This window comes from Eleutherodactylus coqui, chromosome 10 (genome assembly GCF_035609145.1).
Source record: "Eleutherodactylus coqui strain aEleCoq1 chromosome 10, aEleCoq1.hap1, whole genome shotgun sequence".
Classification (NCBI taxonomy): Eukaryota; Metazoa; Chordata; class Amphibia; order Anura; family Eleutherodactylidae; genus Eleutherodactylus; species Eleutherodactylus coqui.
This window is the reverse complement of record NC_089846.1, coordinates 37,303,234-37,324,279: the sequence shown is the minus strand read 5'-3', so window position 1 is coordinate 37,324,279 and position 21,046 is coordinate 37,303,234. Positions and strand designations below refer to the sequence as shown.

General features: G+C 45.8%; 1 protein-coding gene across 1 annotated transcript in view; it reads right to left on the bottom strand.

Moving 5' to 3' along the window:
- Positions 1-21,046, bottom strand: part of LHX6 (LIM homeobox 6) — a 135,586-nt gene that overhangs the window by 3,533 nt on the left and 111,007 nt on the right. The window contains exons 5-9 of the mRNA XM_066579781.1: positions 16,968-17,188; positions 14,377-14,477; positions 14,203-14,298; positions 10,078-10,252; positions 8,641-8,744 (exon numbers count right to left, since the gene is read on the bottom strand). Of these exons, the coding sequence (XP_066435878.1) occupies positions 8,641-8,744; positions 10,078-10,252; positions 14,203-14,298; positions 14,377-14,477; positions 16,968-17,188 (697 nt within the window). The remainder of the gene's footprint in view (positions 1-8,640; positions 8,745-10,077; positions 10,253-14,202; positions 14,299-14,376; positions 14,478-16,967; positions 17,189-21,046) is intronic.

Genomic DNA, 21,046 nt, shown 5'->3' with positions numbered 1-21,046 from the left:
GTGTCCAGCTTCGACACCCAGTAGTTGTAGGGGGCAGAGGCGTCACCAAGGATGGTCGTGCGATCCGCTACGTACTCCCTCACCATCCTTTTGCAGTGCTCCCGCCGACTCAGCCGTGACTGGGGAGCGGTGACACAGTCTTGGTGGGGAGCCATAAAGCTGGCCAGGCCCTTAAAGACTGTTGCACTGCCTGGGATGTACATGCTGCTCGATCTACGCACATCCCCTGCAACATGGCCCTCGGAACTGCGCCTTCTGCCACTAGCGCTGTCGGCTGGGAATTTTACCATCAGCTTGTCCGCAAGGGTCCTGTGGTATAGCAACACTCTCGAACCCCTTTCCTCTTCGGGAATCAGAGTGGGCAGGTTCTCCTTATACCGTGGATCGAGCAGTGTGTACACCCAGTAATCCGTCGTGGCCAGAATGCGTGCAACGCGAGGGTCACGAGAAAGGCATCCTAACATGAAGTCAGCCATGTGTGCCAGGGTACCTGTACGCAACACATGGCTGTCTTCACTAGGAAGATCACTTTCAGGATCCTCCTCCTCCTCCTCCTCCTCCTCAGGCCATACACGCTGAAAGGATGACAGGCAATCAGCCGGTGTACCGTCAGCAGCGGGCCAAGCTGTCTCTTCCCCCTCCTCCTCATCCTCCTCATGCTCCTCCTCCTCCTCCTGTACGCGCTGAGAAATAGACAGGAGGGTGCCCTGACTATCCAGCGGCATACTGTCTTCCCCCGCCCCCGTTTCCGAGCGCAAAGCAGCTGCCTTTATGGTTTGCAGGGAATTTCTCAAGATGCATAGCAGAGGAATGGTGACGCTAATGATTGTAGCATCGCCGCTCACCACCTGGGTAGACTCCTCAAAATTACCAAGGACATGGCAGATGTCTGCCAACCAGGCCCACTCTTCTGAAAGGAATTGAGGAGGCTGACTCCCACTGCGCCGCCCATGTTGGAGTTGGTATTCGACTATAGCTCTCCGTTGTTCATAGAGCCTGGCCAACATGTGGAGCGTAGAGTTCCACCGTGTGGGCACGTCGCACAGCAGTCGGTGCACTGGCAGCTTAAAGTGATGTTGCAGGGTGCGCAGGGTGGCAGCGTCCGTGTGGGACTTGCGGAAATGTGCGCAGAGCCGGCGCGCCTTTACGAGCAGGTCTGACAAGCGTGGGTAGCTTTTCAGAAACCGCTGAACCACCAAATTAAAGACGTGGGCCAGGCATGGCACGTGCGTGAGGCTGCCAAGCTGCAGAGCCGCCACCAGGTTACGGCCGTTGTCACACACGACCATGCCCGGTTGGAGGCTCAGCGGCGCAAGCCAGCGGTCGGTCTGCTGTGTCAGACCCTGCAGCAGTTCGTGGGCCGTGTGCCTCTTATCGCCTAAGCTGAGTAGTTTCAGCACGGCCTGCTGACGCTTGCCCACCGCTGTGCTGCCACACCGCGCGACACCGACTGCTGGCGACATGCTGCTGCTAACACATCTTGATTGTGAGACAGAGGAGGAGGAGGAGGAGGAGGGTGCTTTAGTGGAGGAAGCATACACCTCCGCAGATACCAGCACCGAGCTGGGGCCCGCAATTCTGGGGGTGGGTAGGACGTGAGCGGTCCCAGGCTCTGACTCTGTCCCAGCCTCCACTAAATTCACCCAATGTGCCGTCAGGGAGATGTAGTGGCCCTGCCCGCCTGTGCTTGTCCACGTGTCCGTAGTTAAGTGGACCGTGGCAGTAACCGCGTTGGTGAGGGCGCGCACAATGTTGCGGGAGACGTGGTCGTGCAGGGCTGGGACGGCACATCGGGAAAAGTAGTGGCGACTGGGAACTGAGTAGCGCGGGGCCGCCGCCTCCATGATACTTTTGAAGGACTCCGTTTCCACAACCCTATACGGCAGCATCTCAAGGCTGATGAATTTTGCGATGCGGACGGTTAACGTTTGAGCGTGCGGGTGCGTGGCGGCGTACTTGCGCTTGCGCTCGAACACTTGCGCAAGCGACGGCTGAACGGTGCGCTGAACTACACTGCTGGATGGGGCCGAGGACAGCGGAGATGAGGGTGTGGGTGCAGGCCATGAGGCGGTAGTGCCTGTGTCCTGAGAGGGGGGTTGCATCTCAGTGGCAGGTTGGGGCACAGGGGGAGAGGCAGGGGTGCAAACCGGAGACGGTGAACGGCCTTTGTCCCACCTTGCGGGGTGCTTGGCCATCATATGTCTGCGCATGGTGGTGGTGGTGAGGCTGTTGGTGTTGGCTCCCCGGCTGAGCTTTGCGCGACAAAGGTTGCACACCACTGTTCGTCGGTCGTCAGGCGTCTCTGTGAAAAACTGCCAGACCTTAGAGCACCTCGGCCTACGCAGGGTGGCATGGCGCGAGGGGGCGCTTTGGGAAACACTTGGTGGATTATTCGGTCTGGCCCTGCCTCTACCCCTGGCCACCGCACTGCCTCTTGCAACCTGCCCTGCTGATGCCCTTGACTCCCCCTCTGAAGACCTGTCCTCCTGAGTAAGCGTTGCACACCAGGTGGGGTCAGTCACCTCATCGTCCTGCTGCTCTTCCTCCGAATCCTCTGTGCGCTGCTCCCTGGGACTTACTGCCCTTACTACTACCTCACTGCAAGACAACTGTGTCTGATCGTCATCGTCCTCCTCACCCACAGAAAGTTGTTGAGACAGTTGGCGGAAGTCCCCAGCCTCTTCCCCCGGACCCCGGGAACTTTCGAATGGTTGGGCATCAGTGACGATAAACTCCTCTGGTGGGAGAGGAACCGCTGCTGCCCAATCTAAGCAGGGGCCCGAGAACAGTTCCTGGGAGTGTTCCCGCTCCTGAGCAGGTGTCATTGTAGTGGACTGAGGAGGCTGGGAGGAAGGAGGAGCAGCAGACAGAGGATTCGGATTGGCAGCAGTGGACGGCGCAGAACTGCGGGTAGACGATAGGTTGCTCGAAGCACTTTCTGCCATCCAGGACAGGACCTGCTCACACTGCTCATTTTCTAATAACCGTCTCCCGCGTGGACCCATTAATTGGGCGATGAATGTGGGGACGCCAGAAACGTGCCTCTCTCCTAATCGCGCAGCAGACAGCTGCGACACACCTGGATCAGGAGCTTGGCCTGTGCCCACACCCTCACTTGGCCCTCCGCGTCCTCGGCCACGTCCACGTCCACGTCCTCTAGGCTTACCCCTACCCCTCAGCATGCTGTATTACCAGTGATTAGATTTCCCAGGCAGGAAATAAATTGGCGCAAGACTGCAGGCCAAATATAATTTTTGCCCTTTTTGGAAAACGAAAGGCCCCACTGCCTCTAGTGAATGAATTATCTAAGTTTAATAACTGTGCTGTGTCCCTGCTTATGTGTCACAGAACGTGAGGGTAGCAGAGTTATTATAACTCTTGGAGAGCAGGTATTTTTTTTCCCAATTAAGGAAAGCAAATGGCGAACCCAGCAGTAAAGCGTAGCTGGCTGCGTATGATTTAGCAATGTTTTTCACGCAGCTCACACGTCTACACAGGCGTAAGGATGGACACAGGCTGGACAAATAGATTTGTTTTCAGTTTTTTCCCACCAACAGGCAGCACTGCGTATATTCAATGAACCTGCGAAGTTTAATAACTGCGCTGTGTCCCTGCTTATGTGTCACAGAACGTGAGGGTAGCAGAGTTATTATAACTCTTGGAGAGCAGGTATTTTTTTTTCCCAATTAAGGAAAGCAAATGGCGAACCCAGCAGTAAAGCGTAGCTGGCTGCGTATGATTTAGCAATGTTTTTCACGCAGCTCACACGTCTACACAGGCGTAAGGACGGACACAGGCTGGACAAATAGATTTGTTTTCAGTTTTTTCCCACCAACAGGCAGCACTGCGTATATTCTATGAATAATAACTGTGTTGTGGCCCTGCCTATACAATTCTTTCCCTGCAGTATCAATGGAGGGTGCAATGCTCTGCAGAGGCGATTTTGAGAAGCCCAAAAAAAATGCAGCACAGCCAACAGCAGCCTGGACAGTACTGCACACGGATAAATATGGCCCTAGAAAGGACCGTTGAGGTTCTTGAAGGCTACACTCACTCCTAACACTCTCCCTGCCTATGCAGCACTTCTGTCCCTAATGCCAGGTGCAACGGTCTGCAGAGGCGATTTTGAGAAAAAAAAAAAAATCCCACTGCTAACAGCAGCCAACACACAGCTATCAGTGGCCCTAATAAGGACCTTTGGGGGGTCTTGAAGCCTACACTAACTACCAATTCTTTCCCTACAGCAGCTCCGGTATAAACAGCACTGTCCCTCATCTAACTCACACCGCATCTGAGGCGAGCCGCGGGAGGGGCCGACTTTTATATTAGGCGAACACCTGATCTCGCCAGCCACTCACAGCAGGGGGGTGGTATAGGGCTTAAACGTTGCAGGGGGAAGTTGTAATGCCTTCCCTGTCTTTCAATTGGCCAGAAAAGCGCGCTAACGTCTCAGGGAAGGAAGTGAAAGTAACCAGAACACCGCATGGTGTTCGTCACGAATAACGAACATCCCGAACACCCTAATATTCGCACGAATATCAAGCTCGGACGAACGCGTTCGCTCATCTCTAATTATAAGCCCTTACCTGAAAATCATCCAGAAATGTGTAAAAATAAAAAAAAATGTATACTCACCTTTCCGCTGCAGCCGGAGTTCAGCCGCGTCTGGCCGGCAGTTCTCCTGAACTGCTCTGAGTAGTATTCAGCAGCCGGGGATTTAAAATCCCCGCCTGCTGAATGAGCTGCCTCTGATTGGTCACAGCCTGACCAATCAGAGGCAGCTTGAGTGAGAGCTGCCTCTGATTGGTCCCTGCGCTGAGCCAATCAGAGGCAGCACTCACCCATTCATGAATGGGTATGAGTGAGAGCTGCCTCTGATTGGTGAGGCTGTGACCAATCAGAGGCAGCTCATTCAGCAGGCGGGGATTTTAAATCCCCGGCTGCTGAATACTATTCAGAGCAGTTCAGGAGAACTGCCGGCCAGACGCGGCTGAACTCCGGCTGCAGAGGAAAGGTGAGTATACATTTTTTTTTATTTTTACATATTTCTGGATGATTTTCAGGTAAGGGCTTATATTTTTAAGCCCTTCCCGAAAATTCATCCCGCGCTCACCGGCAGCCCATTGCTTTCAATGGATCCGGCTGTATTGCCGGCTCCATTGAATTCAATGGGCTAACATCGTTCTTCTCTGCCACAGCTGTTACAGAGGAGAACGATTTTTATGCTGACAGTGCGGGGGAGGGGGGTCTCACTCCCGCGCTCGCCGGCAGCCCATTGCTTTCAATGGAGCCGGCTGTATTGCCAGCTCCATTGAATTCAATGGGCTAACATCGTTCTTCTCTGCCACAGCTGTTACAGCTATGGCAGAGGAGAACGATCTTTATCTTTATGCTGACATATTTTTTTTTACACATTTTAGGATGATTTTCAGGTAAGGGCTTATATTTTTAAGCCCTTCCCGAAAATTCATCCTGAGATCGCTGGCAGCCCATTGCTTTCAATGGAGCCGGCTGTATTGCCGGCTCCATTGAATTCAATGGTCAGTGCTCGTTTAATCGAGACTAGTACCGTGTGGTGCTCGTTTCGAGTAACGAGCATCTCAAGCACCCTAATACTCGGACGAGTATCAAGCTCGGACGAGTATGCTCGCTCATCTCTAGATATGACCCATTCATTATATCCCTGGCACATAGCTTCATGATGTCTTCTCATTCTATACTTTCATTTTTCCAGCTTCCGGAGTGGTGACCTACAGTTAATTAAGGCAGCATAGAATAAGCCTTTCATATATAGGTGCCCATACACCATCAACAGGTCTCGGCTGAACGCTCGTTTGGCTGACAGGTATGACTCCTATGTATGCATGAATACTCAGTTTGGCTGAGCATTCATGTATTTTCCATGGGCAGAGGGTGGTAAGCCACAGCTCTGATGGGGACTTATCTCCAGGGAGAACAAAAGGATAAGGTGTTGAAATTCAAGGTGCACAATCCTTCATTCCTCTAACATCATCTGTTGGGGGAGAGTTGGAAAGCCCCTATCATCACATACCAAGACAACTTTTCCTTAACAAGTATGAGGCCTTATGTTTATAGCAGATAGAACCTTCTATGGCCATTTAGGATGTGTAGCTGCATGAACTCAAAAGGTGGTCACTGAGACATTCCTAATGTAGCCAACAGAATACACTAAAAATGCTTCAACGGTAGGTAATACTGACTACGCTGTGTGTATACTGATAGAACACATAAACACACCGCTCTCAACCGGGTCCTAAATGCAAATGGCTTATCTCCAATTTTACGCAAAGGCAAAATTGATTACTACTATCATATCAGAGTACAGAGTCTTGAGGGAGACTCTAAACATTTTTAGATGTGAATGTGAAACAGATGGAGACTGGAAACAAGACAGACTTAGGGCGTTTTCACATTAGCGTTTTGTCGATCCATCGTGGGAACGGCAAAACAGAAAGCAAACGTTTCCAAGCCCATAGACATATATTGAAGTGGAACATCTTCAGTTTTAATCCGTTTATGCATTTTCCATCTCCGTTCTGTTTTGGGTTTTTTTGCACTGGACTGGGGAGGAGGGGGGTACTATTGGTTCCCCCTTAACCAGCAAGGCAGCAGTGTTCATGACTGAGCTACCACACCTTGTAACACTGGAGTTCTATGTTCATGTGTGACAATGGACAACATATGAATGTAGGATGTATGTTCTCACTGCGTTTATTCTTCTAAAAGTATGGCGGCTCAGTCATTGGCACTGATGATGTGCAGTGCTGACGTTGTAGGTTCAAATCTGACCAACGGTAATGGCCATATTGGTTTTTTATGTTCTCTGTGTTTAGTCTCTGGCAATGAAAAAACAAGTATGGTAGTCTTAGGCCGGCTTCACACTGGTGATAGGCTTTCTTGCGATGCAAGAGTGAGTGAAAATGCATGATAATGAAACCAATGATTTTCAATAGTTTCATTTTCATTTGCGATGTCTTCACTCAACACTCGCAGCACTAAGAAAAATCTGTGCTATCGCCCATTGTTCTCAATGGGGCTGGCGGCAGCAGTGCCAGCCCCATTGAAAACATAGGCAGTACATTGCGCTCGCCTGACACAGCTGCTATCCCATTGTTTTCAATGGGGCCGGCACTGCTGCCACCCCATTGAAAGCAATGGGATGAAGGCATGCCCTGAAGCAATGATTTTCGGGGAAGGGCTTGAAAAAAATGTTTTGCTCACCTAGAAGAGCAGTCCGGCTCTTCTCTCCATTCTCGGCAGTTGTCTTCTGGAGGCCAGGGATTAAAAAATCCCTGCCTCCGGAAAGCATTGCCTCTGATTGGCTGAGTGTTGTGACCTATCAGAGGCAGCGTCCAGCTGTCATTAATTAACAGCTGAGCGCTGCCTGTAATTGGTCACAGCACTCAGCCAATCACAGGCAGCGCTTTCTGGAGGCAGGGATTTTTCAATCCCCGGCTTCCAGAAGACAGAAGACGACTGCCGGGACAGAGAAAAGAGCCGGACTGCCCTTCTAGGTGAGTAAAATTTTTTTTTTTTTACTTTTTTTTACAGCTTGGGATGATTATCAGGGAAGGACTTATATTTCAAGCCCTTCCCAGAAAATCATTGCTCTAGGGCATGCCTTAATCCCATTGCTTCCAATGGGGTGGCAGCAGCGCTGGCCCCATTGAAAGCAATGGGATAGCATCGCCGGACCTTTGCCACAGCTGTCACAGCTGTGGCAGAGGATTCCTTCAGCCCCGCGAGCATTAAGGAATCCCCTGCCGTAGTTGTCTCAGCTGTGTTAGGGGAGCGTGATGTACTCCCTATGTTTTCAATGGGGCTGGAGATGCTGTCGCCGGCCCCATTGAAAGCAATGGGCGATAGCGCTGTTTATTCTTAGTGCTGCGAGGGTTGAGTGAAGACATCGCAAATGAGAATGAAACCATTGAAAATCATTGGTTTCATTATCATGCGTTTTCACTCACTCTCGAATCGCAAGAAAGCCTATCGCTAGTGTGAAGACAGCCTTAGAGTACTGGAGTTGTAGGTTCAAACCTGACCAAGGGTGATGGTTGTATAGGGCTGTGTTGAAATAGAAGGTGTTGAGGCTCAGTGGTTAGCACTCCTTCCTTACAGAGCTGGAGTCATAGATTCAATTCTGGCCAAGGGTGATGGCAGTATGGAGTTTTTCAAAATCTATGTTGTCCTTGATGAAATTTGAACCTACGACCCCAGCATTATAAGGCAACAGAGCTAACCAGTGAGCACATTCATTGAAGAACCACCATCTCCACCTCCCTGAAAAACAGATGTAAGCGGAAAGATTTACAGATGCTTCCATTTCACTTCTCATATCCATTTTTAATAAAACTGGATCAGTTGAAAAAATGCTAGTGTGAACATAGCCTCATGGAGAACTGTGCCAGTAGAAGACATTTTGGTGGCATGGCTTAACAGGTTTCTCCCTTCCCCCAAAGCTTGTATGTTAAATTTTATCACTATCTTCCAAAGCATTTTCATTCTATATGGGTATTTCCACACTTTTGAAACACCTTATAGATTCCATCTTCAGTATAAGAGGCTAAAACTTGGTTGCGACATCCAATATAATACCTCATCATGAGCAGCGAGTCTTACCTTGTCTCCTCTGTTAGACAGTGTTGCTTCCATGTCACTTTTGAGATGCACTGGAGGAGCAGCATAAGGGAGTCTGCAGTGCACCTGCCCACACTGTACCTGACCTGTAAGAAGGGAGAGACATCCTATAATACACTATCACCATAGATGATTCGGTAACCGTGAGATAAGTGAAGGAGTTAAGTACACAGTTATATGTACATACTGTCACTGTTATCAGATCATTTACCCGGAAAGGACACCAGAGTGGTTGTGTCTGAGCCTGCCATATTATAAAAGTTGTCATTTTCTTGAGGAAAGGGATAACATAATATACCCGAAATGTATCAAGCTGCTTATATGAGCCGTACACATGTATATTGGATTGCCTAATAAACCTGGATATTGGAGAGTTTTCTGCATCTAGTGCTTCCATATGATTGGTTTCCCATTGGGAATTCCTTTTGCCTTCTTGGATATTGAGGGGAGTTAGCCATTTCTGTTCCTCTAATGGGCTCCTCACTCATTTAAGTGAGTATTGGACTTATATGGTGATATTTTCACTCTGTTTTTTTTTGTATTTAATACTGTTGCAAAAGTTGTCCTTTAGATATGTATCTATATCACCAGAGACTTAATCAGTGAAAACGTCCCCTGTGATCACAGGAGGTAACTGAACTGTGATCACTATCACTGTGGTATCTGACCATTATATGATGACTACATTATTTAGAGTAATACTGGAGCTGAGTGACTGTATCTGAGCCTGCCATGTTATAAAAGTTATCTAATAGAATATATATTTGGAGGGGGCAGGGGTATGGGAGGGGCCTAATTCTGAGCTTTGCTATGGGGATCCATAAGTTCTATGCCTCTGATCTGATCTCTGCACCAGCAAATAAATTAAGTTCTCCGCCTGTGAATCCATCAGCAAAATGCAAGCTGTCATTTTCAAGATGTGGCGAACCTATGACATAAACCTACTACATACACAACTACTGGAGAAATATCTATGCATGCCTCGGAGCATTAACCCTTTCCAATCCACTGTCTGACCTCTGAAGACTTTATGATTTAAGGCTGTACAGCTCTGATGTTGGAAGACGTCCGTCGGGGTTCTCTTACTGTATATTGCCCGCCTCTCTGCTGTCGGAGCCTATCCAACGTGTCACCTCATGCAGTACTGGCTTTAGCCAGCAGATAGTGCCGTTGTATAATGGCAGAAAAAGAGTAAGCCCCCCCCTAGGAAAACCAGGATACAAATTGGATTGGAAAGGGTTAATAGCTTATACAGCCTTACATCCACCATCTTTACTTAGGTAAGTGGATGGAAGTTTTCATTATGCTTAGATCTGAAGAAACACAATATCTAATAGATGAGCAGTGAAGTGTATTCATTCATCTGTTCCTCATTCAGGTACAATACTACTGCAGAAATGGAAGACAGGTGTCACTTACTTTCTATATATCCATGTAATGTCACCATTCTGGCTCTTTCTGGACTGCTGAAGGGGGAGAAGTGAATGTCATCTGAAAGTGAAGAGGTGAGACGGGTTGGTGTAGGGCCGGGTGGAGGCACTGTATGCTGAGGCGTGTGTTTTTTATGTCGTGCTCGGCAGTTCTGAAACCAAACCTGGGGATTTTAAATTGTTTTACAAAAAATCAGCAAATACATATTGTATCAGTTATGGATGATACAAAGTATGGAAACAATAAGTACCGGTGTGAAACTGCTTGGGACGGTGGGAACATTGAAAAGGATACGCTATATTGACGATTAACTTGGATATGCTTCTTCCTATCTATTTACAGGACTGTGCAGAAGTTTTAGGCAAGTGTGGAAAAATTGCTGTCAAGTAAAAACTACAGATGAGCGAGTATACTCGCTAAGGCACATTATTCGAGCGAGTAGTGCCTTAGCCGAGTATCTCCCCGCTCGTTTCTAAAGATTCGGGGGGCGGGGAGCGACGGGGGAGAGCTGGGAGGAACGGAGGGGAGATCTCTCTCTCCCTCTCTCCCCCCCGCTCCCCGCCGCAACTCACCTGTCACCCGCTTCGGCCCCTGAATCTTTAGAGACGAGCGGGGAGATACTCGGCTAAGGCACTACTCGCTCGAGTAATGTGCCTTAGCGAGTATACTCGCTCATCCCTAGTAAGAACGCTTTCAAAAACATAAGTGTTGTTTATTTTTGTCAATTAACAAAATGCAAAGTGAGTGAACAAAAAACAAATCTAATGAAATCAATATTTGGTGTGACCTCCCTTTGCCTTCGAAACAGCATCAATTCTTCTCGGTATACTTGCACACAGTTTTTGAAGGAAAGGCAGGGAGGTTGTTCCAAAAATGTTGGAGAACTAAGCACAGATCTTCTGTGAATTTTGGCTAGCTCAAATTCTTCTGCATATTCATGTAATCCCAGACAGACTGGATGATGATATCAGAGCTGTGTGGGGGCTGCATCATCACTTCCAGGACTCCTTGTTCTTCTTTATGCTGAAGATAGTTCTTAATTACATTGGCTTGATGTTCTAGGTTGTTGTTCTGCTGCAGAATAAGTTTGGAGCCAATCAGACGCCTCCCTGATGCTACTGCATGATGGATAAGTATCTGCATTTAGTTTTTAGCATTGAGGACACCATTAATATTGTGCCGCTCTTGTGGCAGACAAATATTTCGAATATTGATTCATCAGTCCGGAGCACCTGGACCTTGTTTCTACGTTAATCCCTTAAGGACATGGCCTATTTTGGCGTTGAGGACCAAACGATTTTTGGTATTTTTTCATCTACATTTTTCAAAAGCCATAACTTTTTTATTTTTCTGTCGATGCGGACGTATAAGGGCTTGTTTTTTGTGTGGTGAACTGTAGTTTTTTTATTGGTACCATTTTTGGGTACATAGACTATATCGTAAAACTTTTATTGTTTTTTTTATGATCTAAGGGAGAAAAAACGCATCAATTCTGCCATAGATTTTTTTTTTAAAGCGTTAATTATGCAGCATAAATTATACAACACATTTTTTTCTGCTGGTCAGTATGGTTACAACGATACCAAAATTCTTACATTTTTTTAGGTTTTTCCACTTTTCCACAATAAAAACCCTTTTCTTGGAAATTATAATTTTTTTCTAAACTTACTGCATTCAAAGTTCTATAACTTTTTTATTTTTCCATGGACAACGCTCTGTGAGGGCTTATTTTTTGCGAGACGAGCTGTAGTTTTTATTGGTACCATTTTGGGGTACACGCTTTTACCTCAGCATTTTACCTCAGTTTTTAGCATTTTTTAAAACGATTTTTGCCGTGCAGGAAAATAAGCGTGTTCAGTGTATTGTACGCGTCGCTACGGACGCGTCGATACCAAATATGTGGGATTTTTAATTTTTTGACTTTTTTATGCTAATATGAGAAAAAGCATAAAAAAGGGGGGTTTTTTTACATTTTTTTACATTTTTATTTTTTGTACTTTATTTTGCTCATATTTTTATACCATTTGTGTCCCACTGAGGGACTTTTACTGCAGCACTGCTGATCGCTGCGATAAGGCATGGCAGGACTTCTCTCCTGCCATGCCTTATCGCTTATTACAGCGATCTTAGGCAATGGCAGTACAGGACGCCGTTATCTGGAGTCCTGTTGCCATAGCAACCAGCCGGGCTCTCGCAATGTTATCACGAGAGCCGGCTGGAGTCACAGAGGGAGGGCGCAAGGGGTTAACAGCGGGGGAGCACATCTCCGATACCCCCCGCTGTCGCAGCGGGAGGCCGGCTACTAGTGACAGCCGGCTCCTGCTGTGGGATAGCGCGAGATCTGCTATGATCTCGCGCTATCCCCATGACGTAAGGGTATGTCATTTTGAGGGAAGTACCCCGCTCTCATGACGTACCCTTACGTCATGGGGCGGGAAGGGGTTAAAGGTAGGCTCTTCCATGAAGACATCTTCTGGCCAAATGTCTCCAAACAATAGATGAGTGTACTCCGGTCTCACTGGTTTCTGCCAATTTTGAGCTGATGTCTCTGCTGGTCATCTTCTAATTTCTGAGGGAAGTAGGCATGATGTGTGTTTCATCTGCTGCTCTGTTTCCTTGGCAGACCACTGCATCTACGGTCCTCAACATTGCCCATTTCTTTGTGCTTCATTGAAAGAGTTTGAACAACACATCTTGAAACCAAAGTCTGCTTTGAAATCTTTACCCAGGAGCAGAGGCGAAACTTGAACCTCGTGGGCCCCAATGCAAAATATATAACAGGGCCCTCAATTTTAATGCTTTGTTCATAGTACTGGACTCCCTATATGGAGAAGAGAGGCCTTATGGCCCCCTAAGGCTCCTGGGCCCGGGTGCAACCGCATGCCCTGCATCCCCTATAGTTACGCCCTTGCCTGGGAGAGACTTTGCTGATGCAGTATAACTACCTTGTGTCTTGTTGCTGTGTTTAGTGTTGCTTTGGTGTATGACCTGTGATATGAAACTGTTTTCCACAACCTCACCTTTATAGCAGATTTTGGCTGTTCCTCCCCTAGTTTTAAGCCTCCTACACAGCTGTTTGTGTTTCTGTAATGACTGTGTTTCAACCTACATATAAAAATGATGATCATTATCACCTGTTTAGTATAACTGGTTAATCATACGTCTGACTGTAATCTTACAAAATCCCTGACTTTGTGCTGGTGTACCTACAAGAATTGATGCTGTTTTGAAGGTAAAAGGTGGCCACACCAAACATTAATGTGATTTAGATTTCTCTTTTGCCTGATCACTTTGAATTTTGTTAAAACTGACAAAAAATAAACTATTAACACTTCTAGTATTGGAAGCATTCTTACTTTGTAGCATTTTTTTCACACCTGCCTAAAACTTTTGCACAGTACTGTAGCTATCGGCACATCGATTAGTGGCAGTCAAAAACTCTCATTGTTTCTTTTACATTGCGTCACAGAGGATTACATCCCATAAATAATCATAATTTAAAGTGATTGCCTCACTAGCAGACACTTTTTTAACGGAAGCTGGCTTGGCAATCGGCTGATAGCCTGGGCCTTGGTTTCTTGGCTCTGTTTGGCCATACCATTACATAGCAAAGGGAATATTATATACATGCACCCCCATTAGGTCCATTTAGGATAACCCATCTTGAAATCTGGGATTCTCCTCTATGTACAAGAAGGACAGCCGTTCTGACGATCTTTGAACAAGGTCGTCCATTCATTTGTTATAATCTGTAATCTTACATTCTATCTTAGGATAAGCCATCAATTTATGATCAGTAGGGGTTTAACCCTTCTGCTCATACTAGTGTTGGAGCCCAATGAAGAGCTGTGGTCCCTTCCCTGCAGTATCTGCCATAGCGACATCCATATGAATGTAGCTACTACTGCATCTCAACCCATTCCAGCGAGTAGGCCGGAGTTGAAGCACCAGAAACCACCACATTAGTTTGCTCACTGCCCCTTCGTTTTGCTGATTGCTGGCCGTCCTGGGAGTCAATCTCCTGCCAATCATACATGAACGGCTATCTTAGGGGAGACCTCTTAAAACTATCATCATTTTAATAAATCGCAGTACATGTCTCATAATACTAACCTGGATAACTCTTCTGCTTAGTCCTGTCATATCTGCAAGTTTCTGAAGTGTTTGGGCATCAGGATTATTATCCTGAGCAAACTGTGCCTGCATCACCTATAGCAGAGAGAACGTTAATGGCAGTCTCATATGTGGCTTGATAGTCTACAAGACCTCCATCAGCCAATCTCATACCTGGAGCTGCTCTGCTGTGAAAGATGTCCGTGCTCGTTTTGCTGGTTTGGGCTGACTATCTTGTTCTGATGGTACTGCTCCCTCCAACGTTAGACCATTGCCTGGAAAAAAAAGTATAGATTCTTCACATCTTATTGTGCAGTGATTCATCTTGTTTTTGAGACCTCCAGTGACATTATAAGGGTTGATTCATGGTGCAGTTCTCATAGTATTGCACAAATGTCCTAATGTAGCGATGATATCTGGTAGCTTAAAAGGATTCTCTGGTTTCAACTACTCCTTTAGAAGACTCCTATCTGATAAATCGGGGTCTCCTGTTCAGAACCACCTACTGTTAGCCAAATAATACAGTAGTTGGGCAACGGTGGCTGAAGGGCAGATTGGTGGACTGGGGATCTGCTGTATATAATCTTTATGAGCACTTAGAGACTTGATGACTATCGGTGTATGCTCCTCTACAAATTCTATCAAGATTAGACATTTGTATCTGGTTTTTTTTTCAACTTCACACAACCCTTTTTATCCAAGAGGGCACAATTTTACTTAATTATATCACCCCCCCTGGACCAGCAGCTTCAAGTTCAAAAGATCAAGCATAGGCTAGGTGCACAGTGGCTGTAACTAAGAGTTGCACCCAAGTTTTGCATTGGACATCACGTGGACACTAGTATTGCATGCATTGATATGTCCTATTTCTCATCCATAAAATAGACAAGAATAGGATTTACCATGCTTTTTTTTCATCCGTCCATGTATATAGGCTATAATGGCGCCATGTGCTGCCAGTGGAATTATGCAGGCAGCATATAAATGGGTATGTTGAATGATTAAATGGTTGCCTTGGTGAAGACTGAATTATGCCAAAATTTGCACCAAATTTCAGCAATATAAAACTGAGCATGCTCTGTGCAAACATTTGAGGGAGGTGATGTCAGCACTATATAAGATGTGGGAGCTGTGTCACAGCCAGGACAAGGTGCAGGAACTTTAATGTGAGGAGTAGTGCTGTGTGGCACAGGAGGAAGCTGGTAGGAGGGCAATCAGTATGACAAGCTTAGCAGATGAGCTGCCCTGAGAACAGGGGGTCATTAGACTGAGAACCAGAAGGTGTCTTAAACTATGCAGGAGCTAATCCAGAGGTGCCACAGATTACAAGTATGCTGTCACCCTGGGTACGACAGTCTGTGAGAAAGGGAGAGCGAGGTTCAGTGCTGTGTCTTCACTTCAGCTGCAAGAGGATATTGGGTCCACCAGCCAGATACCTGGAAATTGTGGTCATGGAACGCTTCCAACTTGAGGTTAATCTGAGCTGGTTGATGCTAGTACTTCCACGTGACTTACGTAAGTGAGGCCGGCCTCAAAGAAAGCTGAAAGTGTAAACAGTAATAATGACTTGTAAATTAGCCAGCAGGTATGCTGCGCCGTAGTGAGGATTTGAACACTACGGTAGTAACATGGGCAGTACAGATTTATCCAGAGTTCGACCAGCTGGGAGTGAATTATTATTGGACTGACCAGGGTGGAGCCTGGACACTTATTTACAAGTAGAGTTTAGGTAAACTATTTCCAGATAGAGAGCACTGCAGAAGAATATTCCTTGATCATCAGAATGTGTTCAGCAATCTGTGGTTTGATGTTCTACTAAACTGTGTTAGAATTCACGTTGCATTATTCATATTGTATGCTAATAGTGTCCTGATTATTCTATATAAAGCATGAAGCAGCATTATTTTGTATTGCGCATATAGTTCTAGTTCTAGGCCTTAGCGAGCCATAGTTAGGATTGAGAGATGATACCGTAAAAGCTGATTTCTTTTCTTGACATCATAGGGCTGTTCATTTTTAGTTATTTGGACTAAGAATAAAAACTGGCTATTTTTGTAACTCTGTCTGCTGCATCATATCCTAAAAGCTATGTTGCGCACCATCACCCATGACACGGCCTCAAAATATACTAGTGTGCTGGAGGCCTTACATTCATGTATGTGGACTCGGGCAGCATTTACCTGCTTTGGAGACATATAGCTTCCTTCAGGGAGTACAGGGTACTGGGGAAGCCCCATTTATTTACTTTGTATATAGTAATTAATGCAATATCTACAAAGCTTGTACTAAATTGTAATCACACATCTGATGGGTCATGTACAGAAGAGCCGGTATACCAAAAAAAGTTTTCAAGTTTTCATTTGCCAACAGTATTGGGAATGGGAGGGCTATGGTGATATGTTCTCCTACTGCTGTTAGCTTCCATTAGGTTAATTACTAAAAACATTCCGTCATGCACATAGCTGGTTGCCATGACTAATAGCTTAGTCATAGCATTCATGAAGAACACACAAAAGAAGGAAGTTAACAAATAGTGCAACATACAGTATAAAGAACATCTTGAATTACAGAACAAATACAGTATTACACTACTCAATACGTGGGTCAGGAAGGGTATTGTTCTTTCTTAAGGAGCTAGAAGGTCTGATAATGACTTACAGAAATGCTGCTGCCTTCCAATAGGTGGCGCTGCAGAGGTATTGTTCCATCTTCCCATTTGCACTAGTTAATACAGTACAAACCTGAAGTCGGTGGTGACAACTTACCATTTTCAGCCGCCCTTTTCAGGTTTTCTATCATGGTGTCATAATGGATTCTGCATAAAACCTTCTCCTCCACAAGTCCGAACTCTTCTCCTGTAGACAGTTGCCTCTTACAGGAGTAGCATGCAAAGCACGCTAAGTGATATGCATTCCCCCGAGCTCTTCTCACCCAGTCGCTGGCATAGATCTGTCTGCCACATCGAGCACACTTGGTTCCAAACCGGCTGGAAAGCAGAGAGAGAATTGTGAAATTGATACCCATGTGCTGCACTAATCCGCTGTACATGAAAAAATATAAGCTTTATATACTAACAGCCAGGGGCGTAACTATAGAGGATGCAGGGGATGCGGTTGCACCTGGGCCCAGGAGCCTTGAGGGGCCCATAAGGCTTTTCTTCTCCATATAGGGAACCCAGTACTATGAGTAAAGCATTATAGTTGGGGGCCCTGTTACAAGTTTTGCATCGGGGCACGGGAGCTTCAAGTTACCCCTCTGCTAACAGCAGTAGCAAAATTACACTAAAGAATATACACAATTATAGATATACAGTGAAAAACGGACGTCAATCCTGATAATATGGAAATTATCCCTGTGACCCCGGAGTGCAGCATAAAATCATGTGACAAGTTTTCCGTGTATCATTTTCAGTGTAAATCCACATCAGATGGGAAAATCCAGCTATCCGAGTAACTTTGGCCAAGACCTTGTCATTGGTGCTAGACTAGCCGGAGCCGGGATTTCACTGCCAACCTTGTGGGGTTTTCCTGCACAATGGTCTTCTCAGTATACTGTTGTTGTTAGCCGTTTAGTCGTTCACAACCCTTGGCGACCCAAAAGGCTCCCTCCCTCCATGTTTTTCGGTTTTGCACGGCTTCTTTCTGTTGTGTGATATCCATGCCAGTATCAGCTTTGACCGTATCAGCCATCGTCTCTTTTGGTGGCCAAGTCTTCTTTTGCCACTGATCTGTCCAAGCATTATAGATTTTTCTAGCGACTCTGCTTGCATTACATGGCCAAAATCCGTGAGCCTGAGTCTGGTCATCTTGTCTTCCGTGAGTCTGGTCATCTTCCCCTCCAGTGATATATTGGATCTTATATGATTCAGGACTTCTCTGTATGTTACTCTCGCCGTCCAGGGCTTACACAGCAGCTTTCACCAGCACCACACCTTAAACGGATCAAACAGTCCAGCTTTCACATGGATGCATGCTATGGGGAAAACAGTGGTTTGCACTATCCTGCATTTAGTTGCTATACTGATATCCCTACTTTTTCAGATTTTGCTTATGTTTAGCATCGCGCTTCACCCCAATGCTATTCCACATTTTTTCTCTAGCATAGATTCTCCAGCCTGGTCAATTTTTGAGCCAAGGAAGTCTTGCACGCATTATATGACCTCATTGTCAATTTTGTTTTGATTTGGCCATTTTTTCCAGTTGTCCTAATTTTAGTCTTCTTTAAATTCAGGTAGAGGCCCATTTTTTCACTTTCAGTTTTAATCTTACATATCCGCTGCTTCAGACCTGCTTCTGTTTCTGCAAGCAGAGTTGTGTCATCTGCATAATGGAGATTGTTGATGTTTCTTCCTACTATTTTCACCCTGATTTCCAATTCGTCTAGGTCCATTTACGGGTATACTAGGAATGGTGTAATCAAGGAGAAGCATCCAGCAAAAATGGATCCTGTGAACGTAATACTGCCTGGGTCTATATTTAAAAACTGCCAACCTTGTGGGGTTTTCTTGTGCAGTAGTGTGAAGAATATACCGAGAAGGGTGTGATTGAGGAAAAACATCTAGCAAAATGGAATCCTGCAGATATAAACAGCTCAACGAGAGGGATAAGGAGAAGATGTCAAGAATTGTTCTGATGAAAAGGCTGGTGAGGGGAAAAAGAGCTGGATGGCTTGGTATATGGGAATCCAACCGTACACATATGACCTCCGCTATATATTTTTTTTTTTCCTACTTTAGAATTGACCACTGAGAATTTTATCAAAGTAACTAATATACTGTAGGTGGATATCCCTTCCTAAACTTCTATACTTCTTTAGAGCTCTTCCAGTGTATGTCCCTGGGCACATTCTAAAGATGCTTCAACAAATGTCTCTCCAGTTTGTTTTGAAGTACTCTATCCCATGTGCTCCACCTTATATAAGCACAGACTGAAAGGAGGCCTTGGCATCCCAAAATACTGGAAGGATTTTCAATTGTCCCAGATAGCCCAATTAGCTCTTCTTCGTGCAACCCCCTAATGTTCCTCTTTGGCTTTCTTTAGAGGCCCTTGAGATCTCCCCCTCACTATAAATTCTGTTCTGTGAACTCGTCGGTACGTAGGCCCACTATTACTAACCTCTAGAGATGAGCGAACGTACTCGGTAAGGGCGATTTCACAATCGAGCACCGCGATTTTCGAGTACTTCACTACTCGGGTGAAAAGTACTCGGGTGCGCTGTGGGGCGGGGGGTTGCAGAGGGGAGTGGGGGGTAGCAGCAGGGAACAGGGGGGAGCCCTCTCTCTCTTCCTCTCCCCCCCACTCCCCGCTGCAACCCCCCGCTCACCCACACTGCACCCGAGTACTTTTCACCCGAGTAGTGAAGTACTCGAAAATCGCGGTGCTCGATTGCAAAATCGCCCTTAATGAGTACATTCACTCATCTCTACTAACCTCCTTACAAAATATTCCCTTAAGGCTTGGAACTCAGATAAATATTCTTGAGGCTTAATTTCCCCCTACCTATCTTTACTACTACCGGTATTCTTGAGAGGAGCCATCTATTTGCCCCTGGTAAAGACTCTTCCCAATCATTTAGAACTCAGAGGCATAGGGGCCTTACCAAGCTATACCATTTGTTTTCTCTGGAAGGTATCTCCTCCTTTTCTACCTTTCAAGGGAAATATGGTCTACACTCTTCTGAACTTTTTCGATATTTGCAACTTAAACATTTTGTACCTCCTTTCCTTAGAATTACTAACTCCCCTCTGATCCTAACTCCCTTCGAGATACATTGCTTTAAATAGGCACACTCAAGAGGCCTTATGCCTCAAATTAGTTTAGTCCACTCCTCCAACCATACCCAACTGTCTTATGTCTCTAGATGGGAGGCAGATTTATGCTCCACCCGTATTGATGAAGACTGGTCCCAAATATGGGAATCGACTAATAAGAGCTCCCGTAATATATAATTATGTTAAAGACCTAATTTAAAGTACTACTTCGTTGGTACTTGGTTCCTACCAGAATAGCTCATGGAGTGCCTGGTTACACTTCAAACTGCTTCCATGGTTGTCAAACGCCGGGAGATATGGCCTTGTCTTTGCATGCTAAGGCTCTAGATTAGAGTTTACTCACTGATTTACTCTGCAAAAAGGTTGTAATATATGGAATCACCCATGGGAAGCCCTTCTGGACAAGCGTATTGCTAATATTTCTTCAGACTCTCAGCAATTGAGCTCCCTTTTACTAGATACCAAGCAGGGTTTGTATATGTAACGGTGTCACCACCTGGTAATAGATGAAGCAACGGTAGCGGGGAGATGGACACAGGTAAGAGCTTTCACTACTTCATTATTAATTAGGCTATTACAAACCTATCAATCATAGGTTTGTAACTGTCTAATCAGCTGGGTAGTTGAATACAATATACACCTGAACCCTATCTATCCGAGAACTGGATGGGGTCGTAATATGGACCCTGATATGTGGTCATCTACAAAATGCAAGCTATAGCAATGGCTACAGACTTTCAGAGCTGTGGTTGTGGGCAGCATAATCTGAGCTTGTTCACAGCAAAAACAGAAGAGTCATTTGCGGCTGATCCCACATTTGTAACGGAGATAAAAATGGAAGGCAAACACTGAGAGCCTGTACTTCATATGACACAATCCAAAAGTAAGCACATACTTAAGAAGCCCGCTCATTTATTTTAGTGGACATTTAAATTACACTTAATGGTCTTATGTTTGTTTAGTTTTGTAATTTTATGTTGGAGCAATAAGTGGAGGTTTTATTTCCAGACATCAGAAAAATATTAAAATACTTTATTCTTTAATTCATTTTCTGACCACTTTTTCTAATTCGAC